Here is an 8,106-nt window from a genome sequence, read left to right as displayed (position 1 = left end):
TTCCAGCGGCGAGCAGTTCGGTGTGGCCTCTCGGGCCATAACACCGTGGATCCGGGACGGCTCTCTCATAGCAGCCCATAACATGTTATGGGTGTTATGGGTGTTATGGGGCTGCTATGCCCCGAGAGCCATAACACCATAACAATAACTGTGAGTGGGGTGCACTCGAACAACAGAGAGAGAGATGCGCTCTGCATGGTGGGACATAAAAGAGAGCGAGTACTTGGGCGAGTAGGCCGTGCGGTCGACGCTGCCGCGCGCGACTTTGCGCGCGAGGCGGCCAGCTTGAGAACGGCGGTGGGCGAGAAGCCGCCGCCGAACGTCTCGTGGAGCAGCAGGTTGAAGTTGTTGCGCTTGACAAATCTCTCTTTATGTACGCAGTGGGCTCTGGCACGAAACTGGTATCCCGAGAGTTTACAAACGCTCTCTCATATGACCCCCCCTTGCCCTCCCTCCCTCCCTCCCTCCCCTTCGCCGCCCCCCAAAAGAAAACAATTCTCCGCGCAGCATCAGCCAAGTCACAAGGACATCCAGTTGTAGCCGTTGACCAAATCGCGCTGCGCCTCTGGTCTCAAAGGTCTGCGCGCAGGAGCAAGCCAGCTAGCGCTCGCGCTCGCCGTAATCCGCGAGCACATCGGACGTCTTGCCGACCTCGACGAGCAGCTCTACGGCGTCGCCAAGAATTCGCAACTCTCGCAGACACACCGTTCATTGTCGATCGTATACTCGACAGGTAAGGCCTTGCATCAGGCACACGCAAAGATAAGTGTCGCTGTCAGCTGCTGGGCAAGGGCTTGCAACATGGCAAGAGTGTCACGGTCAGCTGCGGGGCAGGACCCGTCTCTGGAGGGGGGGGGGGGGTCTGCTTGGCGACAAGGCTCGCGCACGCCGATCATGCGCACGCAGGATGGCCAGCTTCTGAGGTGGGCTGCTCTCGGGGAACGCCAGAGCAGGGATTCCAGGGCCCTTGTACGGCGGAGCGGGGGGGAGGCACCGACGAGGTCAGCGCGTCTGCCTTCAGGGCACCGAGCCCGCAGAGGAACCCGAAAACCATCGCCAGCAGGGAGAAGAAGAAGATCTTAAAGAATCCCTTGTAGCGCGGGGCTTCCTTGGCGTTCATCATCCTCGCTCGGCGCCAGACCTGTGCGAGTCGGAGTGCATGGTGAACGGTACATTTTAGATGTATGTGGCGGGGAGGGGGCTCTCGGCTTCGCGGCAGTGAACGTACGTCAAAGTCGTCCCTGGAATCCAATGTCCGCGAAAACTTATATTCTGCGCACTTTACGTACTTTTAGCTCTAAGTACAGTACTGGGAGAAAAGGGATCGCCGATCGCCGTGCCGCCGTGCCGCCGCTCCTTCGCTTTAACAGTACCGCGCCGCCCGCCTTCCACGCGCACACACACACACACCTTATCTCCTGCTTACCTCCTGCCCGCTCGACTGAGTTTGCGCTGAGAAGTGACCCGAGCCGCCGGGTGCCCCGCAGCGGCCTCGCTGGGCCAGAAGACCGGTCCGCGAGTGCTCCGCAGCAACCTCGCTGAGCCAGAACATCGGCCCGCGAGGTGGGGTGCCCGCGAGGTGGGGTGAGACCGATCCGTCGCAGTTCTCTTGCTCCAAGAATAAAATAAAGGGAGACGAGAGCTACAAATAAATATCTCGGAACGGAGCTAAGGCCCGGGTGGGCAAACGGCGAGGGCCAGACAGAAATGAGGGAGCGGTGCGTAGCGGACTGCAAGAGAGTAAGCTGGATCATAGGCAACCTGCCGCACTTGACAGGAGAGCAGATCCGACGCAACATGGCGCTAGCACTGAGCGGCATTATCGGGTACTACGGCGCCGGTCCACGGTCATCACATGGGAAGATTGCCAGAGAGAGCATCGAACAGGTGAGGGCGAGTGCCCTAAACGCAAAAGGGTACTCGGTAGGAATCCCACGACTACAAATATACGACTTGAAGGAGAGAGGAGGGATGGGAATGGAACACGCATACACGTATGCACAATGCAGCGGCGGCGCTGATCGATCAAGTGGACCGGGCCCTCAGCGCGGTGGAAGGGGAACCAGCGAGGGTGGCCGTCGAGAGCAGCCTAGCGCACACTTTGAGGAGGCTGGGATGCCGAAGTGATAACCCGCTGGAGTGGAAGCCGAGCTGGGACTGGGAAAGGGAGCTCTCGGACGAACTAATGATCGAAGCATACCTAAAGGCAAAATGGAGGTGTGGGGCGGAGACGGTCACGACAGCGGGGTGGGAAGAGAGCAAGAAGGGGCCGCTTAGACCCAACCTGTGTCACCCGGAATCCATACTGTCACTCCAAATCCATAAAGTATCTCGTTGGCAGCGCATTTGCAGCGCAATTTGCTGCAAACGATAGCACAAACTAATTGTGACCAGTACTCACCCCCAGCATGAGAATGCGCATGCTAGCCTCTCAGTACATGCACTCTCTTCCTCACCCCGCCCCTTCCCATTCCGGAGCCTCGTCTAGTGTACCCAGGCTCCGGGCCGGTGTGCGGGGCACGAGCCTCAGCGACCGCCCAGAAGCCCTTTGAGCAAACCAATCGGGCCAGGATCATCAGCACATGACCCCTCCACAACATCGTGGGCGTTTGAGCAGTATTTGATGAGCACCGCCACTCTGAAGTTCGGCCGGGTGGTCTGCAGACCCCCCCCCCCCCGGAGCAGCAGAGGCTCCGTGGGGTCGCAAAGTCGACGCTGGGAGTCGCACTCGTCAAACCATTGCAGCACCACGCCCACGCGGTTCACACACGTACCGCCAACACACATACCGCCCCGCACACATCCCCTCCACCGCTGAGAAGGCGCAGATCGACCGCTGGGCCGCGTAGTCGTCGTTAAGGTCCCCCATGCCAGTTTCGGGGGGCAAACCCCGCCCGCCCCCTAGAGCCCCAGGTAAGGCCCAGGTGTGGCCTAGGGCATCAGAAGGGACCAAGAGGAGTCCAGTCTGAGCCATAGAGCCCATGTCTTTGCCCCCGAAGGTCGCGTTCAAATGCCCGGAACGGACGTTACAGTGGTGTCCGGCCGGCGCGATCACCGAGCTGTGACGCTCAGGGAAGCCCGATGAGGTACTGGTTTCTTTGCCCAGGCCTGGCCTACGACCCATGCTGGATCAGCTGAGCAAGGTTTGGGGAGAATCCTATAGACAGATCTTCAGATATTTTGACGGATGACCAAAAACCAAAATCACCCCGTTTTTGCCGCCGTAATTCTCGTCATCGGTGCCAACGAACGTCATTGGGGGGCTGGGTCCTTCCGGGTCGTCGGTGCCGCACATGTACATGTCTTCGGGCAGCCCGCTGGCCCGCGCCACCGTCTCGACCTTAAAGCCGTTCACCTGCAGTCCGCCAGAGGGTGAGCCACAGGCTAACGACTAACGTTGGTGGCTCTCGGCCACGAACGAACATGTGTGCACGCGATCTCACGCGATCTCACGAATCCGTCTCTGGGCTTTGCGGCTCTCTTGGCTACAGATCGCCGCTACCCCTAATTGACGCTATTCTGACTCGCAAAAGAAATCTGACTGGGCACGCCGAATTTGTAACAAGCGCTGCGCCAACCGCAGCCCGCAGCTTGCCGAGCGCCGGCCACAGGCCTGCCTGCAGCCCAGCCACAACCGCCGCGGCGGCAGCTAGTCGGTTCGGCCTTGACTCGCGCGCGACGAGATGGGAGCCCAAGTATGTGAGCGCGCGGCGCGTCGACACGCCTCCGCTTTTGTAACAAAGTCTGCTTGGCTTGTGCAGGTGATGCCCAGAGCTGCAGCGGCGACGCCGGCAGCCTCGTCTCGACCTCAGAGGCTGCCGGCGTGACCATAGATCTGTGCTCTATCCGTCGGTGGTTCACCGTACACGCCTGTGTAGGAGCGGCTCTCGCGTCGCTACGCGCCGCCGAAGGCTGTCTATGAGGGCACACCCGAGGAGGCGCGGATCTCAACCTGCGTGCGGCGGTGACCAGGTCACAGGCATCGGCTGTGACACTGGAGAGTCGAGCAGCGGCATTGAGGATGCCTTTCAGGTCATTCCAGCGACCCACGGAGCACGGTCTCAGTGCGCAATCACTCTACTAGATCCCATCCTTGCCGGGCCTCTGCGAATGTAGGTACCGAGTTCATGCGTGCCCAGTTACAGGCTCATACTGCCTGGTCTCCAGCACCTATGATCACCGCGCCAGGCCGCAGTCGACGACTTTTGTGTGCGCTGGCCGCACTCAACCGTTGAGTCGCGGTGTATCAGCCTGACCACACTCGGGACCGCGTAGGCGATGTGGGCGACTCTGGCCGTCCTGCATATGACCGACCATGACCCAGGAGGAGTCTACACGAGACATGTCGTACCTGGCAGGCGCTCTCGCGGCAGCACTATCGCGTGCGGCCGAGTGCGAGCTTCCGTGCCCGGTGCCAGACGCACTCGGCGCCAGACGTCCTCGGGAGCTCGCAGTTTTGCCACGGCAGTTGCGATCCGGGCGATCAGAGAGCGCCGGCAGCTCAGGGGATCTTGTCTGCTCACCTGAGGTCGGGAGGGTAGCAGCGGCGAGGCCATGCGCCAGCGTGAGCCATCCGTATTAACGGTTGTTACAGATTAGTCAGATTTGCCGTGACCGCGTTCCGAGGTCACGATTTCGGCGTTCTCGTGTTGACCACTGTGGGTGTGCCTGGCACTTCTGGATCATGTCTCTCGGTGTCCTAGCACCCCCAGGCGATGGGTTTCACGGCCCCGTACCGCATGGGGCGCAAGGCCTCGCGCCGCGCGTGTGGTTCAAACTTTGTTACAACCCAGTCAGAATAGCGTCAATTAGGGGAGGGATGCGTTCGAAAATCTTTTTTGCGATTCTGGACTTGCCGCGATGCTGGCTCGACGTCGGCCGCACACCCTGCGGCCGCCCTCGGTGGCGGGCTTGCGCGCGCTGCGAAGCACGCCGCCGGCACAGATTGGTCCGCTGCTCGCCGGGCTCGGCGTCGCCGGCGTCCTCTATGGCACGCGGCTGCTGCTGCAGGCGGCGCAGAACCCAAAGTTTCAGGAGGCGATGCGGAGAGGAGGCGGCGGCGATGGCTCGCCCGACGGCGATCCCGAGCGAGAGCCGGACCCCTCGCGCGGCCGCACCGACAGCGGCGAGCCTGCGCCGCGGCGGACTGCTGAGCAGCCCTCGTACTTCACGACGGAGGTCCGGGACACTTCCGAGACGCTTCGTGCCTCTGCCCACCACTTCCCTTCCCTCCCATCCCCGCGTGCTGCGGCGCTTCGTCGCGGCGACAGCCGTCCACCGTGCGTGCCCAGGCGATGGGCTGCTCTCTCGGCGAGGGCTCCAAGGACTGGTCGGGCGCTTGCGCGGCCGTCTTTGAGGGCGGAGCGCCGCGCGTGGTGGAGAATGAGAACGGCGGGCGGGTGACGCCGTCGGTGGTCGCGTTTGCGGACGACGGCGAGGCGCTGGTCGGCCTGACCGCCAAGAAGCTCCTCTTCTCATCTCGCGCGACGGCCGTGTACGGCCACCAACTGCTGCTCGGGCGCGCGTTTGAGTCTCGAGAGACGGAGGCGCTGCTCGCAGCCACCAAGGTCAGCGAGTCCGTCTCACGTCCTAGCACAGCAGACGGCGGGATACGCACACGCGCAAACACGCGCTGCGCACGATTGGCTCGGGGAGCCGACACGGGGCCACACACTGCCAGCCGACACGGGGCCACACACTGCCACGGCTGACTCTGCCAAGGCGACGCCGTTCGACGTGGTGCCCGACGAGCAAGGCCTCGCCGCGGTTAGAGTGCACGGAGTGCTGCACCCGCCCGCGGAGCTGGCTGCGCGCACGCTCGCCGCCCTCAAGGAGTCTGCCGAGCGGGTGGCGGGACGCAGCGTGACAGTCGCAGTCGCGGGGGTGCGCTCGCCCTGCCCCCCACCGCCGCCGCCGCTCCCTGCCGGTTGCAGGCGGTGCGGTCGCTCCGCACGTCCCCTCCCACCCCCGTGCACGCCGCCGCCGCTTGCGCCGCCGCCGCTTGCGCCGCCACCATCAGCGCCGCCCTCGCCGCCGCCCTCCCCGCCGCCCTCGCCGCCGCCCTCCCCGCCGCCCTCCGCGCCGCCCTCCGCGCCGCCCTCCGCGCCTCCAGCGCCGCTGCTCCCGTCCGCCGCCGCCGCGCGACCCTCGCAGGTGCCGGCACCGGTCGACGAGCCCCTGCGCGCGGCGATGGCGGCGGTCGCGCGGCGCGCGGGGGTGCAGCGGTTGGAGCTGGTCCCGTCGGCCGTCGCGGCGGCCCTCGCGGCGGAGGACGAGTTCCCCGACGAGCTCGCGTCGGCGGGAGCGCGTCGCAGATGCGGAAGACAGACACCTCGCGTCTCTTGACCAGCCCTGGAGCAGCACGCACTCAGCTGCCTTCAGTTGTGCCCACTGCACTCGCAGCGTCCCGCTGAGTGATTTGCACGAGTCGGCACAGCCGACTGAATGTTGGCGATGCCTCCAACTCTCACAGTAATGAACTAGCTACACAGAAAGAGTTGCCTGCTCGTAATCTGACCAATGACTCGTCAGTCCAGCCTATTGCCAACGTTGATGCTGCTCTTCTTCGCGTAGGGACGCTGGGCGTGCTCGAGATGAGCGGGCTCTCCTCCTCCCTCACCGTGCTCGCCAAGCGGCCAGAGGGGGCGGAGGGCGGCGGAGGAGGCTGGGTGTGGGAGGTTGCGGCCTCGCACCGGCAGCACGGCGTCGGCGGCGAGTCGCTCGACGGCGCTCTGGTGGAGCACCTGGTGCGGGGCTTTCGGGAGGCGCACGGGATCGACCTTTCTGCTGACCACCTCGCTCTGGTGCGGCTGCACGAGGCGTCAGAGGCGGCCATCCTCGCGCTCTGCAGCTCGCCGAGCGTGCCGGTCTCTCTCCCGTTCATCACCGCCGACGCGTCTGGCCCGAAGCACCTCGAGCAGACGCTCTCGCGCGCAGCCTTGGAGCGGCTTATCGAGCCGGCGCTGGCCGCAGCGATCGACGCTCTGCCCGCCGCACTGGCGGACGCGTCGCCCGCCCCTCAAGGAGCGACCGCCGAGAGAGAGCCGATATGTAGTCGAACACACGCATTGGTACCCGAGATATGCCCGAGATATGCCCGAGGTGTGCCCAAGGTGTACCCGAGAGGTGTACCCGAGATATGCCTCACGTGTATCCGACGCCCATAGGGGTGGACCAGCTGCTGCTCGCGGGCGGCGCGGCGCGGCTCGACGCCGTCGGCGAGCGCGTCGGCCGCGCGCTCGGCCGCGCGCCGCTGCGGCCCGCGCGGCCGGAGGAGTCGGTCGCAGTGGGCGCCACCATCTATGCGCGCAGGCTGCAGGAGCGTGAGTTTGGCGGCGCGTGACACAAAATAACAGGTTCTCCGCATCTCGCTGTGGTGTCCTGTGGAGCGCTAACCCGTAACCGATCCCACACGAGGCAGTTACAGTTCCAGGTTTTTGCACGTACCAAAAAAGGTGTGGGGGAAAGGGTGCGCACACACACGATTCTCAAAGTTGTAGGTTGTGTACTCAAGTTGGGGGTTGGGCCCTCCGTTCGCACCCCGACACGGATGTCGGATCGGCGCGACGGTGGAATGCGGCGAAGTGTTTGCAGTTTGGCGCCCAGCGACGAGCGAGGGGCGTGCCTCTCCATGATCGAATAGTGTCATATTAACAAAAGCCCGACGGGGAGCAGCCAGAGGAAGACAGCTGCTCGCTCGTGAGAAGTGACACACGACGGAGTGTACCTAATGAACTGATGGCATGGGCCCCTCGCACCGACACGTGGCTGATGTGGGTGGGTGTGCGGGTCGCGGGCCGCACGCTCGGAGAGAGGGGCAGGGGTTGGAGCTCCAGCCACAACGATTGAGGGCGGCCTAGATCGAAGCCCGGAAGCGGCTTCCAGCCCCCTGCAGCACATGGAAAGCGCGGGCTCGACGGCACGTAAAGTGGGCAGCGCTAGAAGCCCGGGTACTTGCGTGCCTGCTGGTTGTCCGCAGGCGGCTTGCCGACGACGAAGGGGAAGCCGCCGCACGGCAGGTCGAACTTGAAGATGCACCTGAAGAGTGGGTCGGTGGTCAAAGTCTGGTCAAAGTGTGTCTGAATGGTGCGCGCGTATGGGTGTGTG

General features: G+C 64.0%; 3 protein-coding genes across 3 annotated transcripts; 1 reads left to right on the top strand and 2 right to left on the bottom strand.

Moving 5' to 3' along the window:
* Positions 1-600: 600 nt before the first annotated feature.
* Positions 601-1,123, bottom strand: EMIHUDRAFT_200577 (hypothetical protein; the record flags this gene model as incomplete). Its single annotated transcript, XM_005790493.1, has 3 exons — positions 601-665; positions 888-918; positions 995-1,123. 3 exons carry the CDS (start codon positions 1,121-1,123, stop codon positions 601-603), a joined length of 225 nt encoding a protein of 74 aa, XP_005790550.1.
* A 2,034-nt stretch (positions 1,124-3,157) lies between these two features.
* EMIHUDRAFT_200576 (hypothetical protein) lies at positions 3,158-3,831 on the bottom strand (the record flags this gene model as incomplete). The annotated part of the gene is made up of 3 exons (XM_005790492.1): positions 3,158-3,355; positions 3,543-3,663; positions 3,740-3,831. The coding sequence occupies 3 exons, from the start codon at positions 3,829-3,831 to the stop codon at positions 3,158-3,160; spliced, it is 411 nt and encodes a 136-aa protein (XP_005790549.1).
* A 1,029-nt stretch (positions 3,832-4,860) lies between these two features.
* Positions 4,861-7,430, top strand: EMIHUDRAFT_449003 (chaperone DnaK; the record flags this gene model as incomplete). The annotated part of the gene is made up of 5 exons (XM_005790491.1): positions 4,861-5,178; positions 5,292-5,567; positions 5,722-6,301; positions 6,574-7,023; positions 7,167-7,430. 5 exons carry the CDS (start codon positions 4,861-4,863, stop codon positions 7,340-7,342), a joined length of 1,800 nt encoding a protein of 599 aa, XP_005790548.1. The 3' UTR covers positions 7,343-7,430.
* Between the last annotated feature and the right edge of the window lie 676 nt (positions 7,431-8,106).

This window comes from Emiliania huxleyi (genome assembly GCF_000372725.1).
Source record: "Emiliania huxleyi CCMP1516 chromosome Unknown EMIHUscaffold_12, whole genome shotgun sequence".
Lineage (NCBI taxonomy): Eukaryota > Haptophyta > Isochrysidales > Noelaerhabdaceae > Emiliania > Emiliania huxleyi.
The sequence above is the reverse complement of the archived record's forward strand: the minus strand, read 5'-3'. Positions and strand labels throughout refer to the sequence as shown.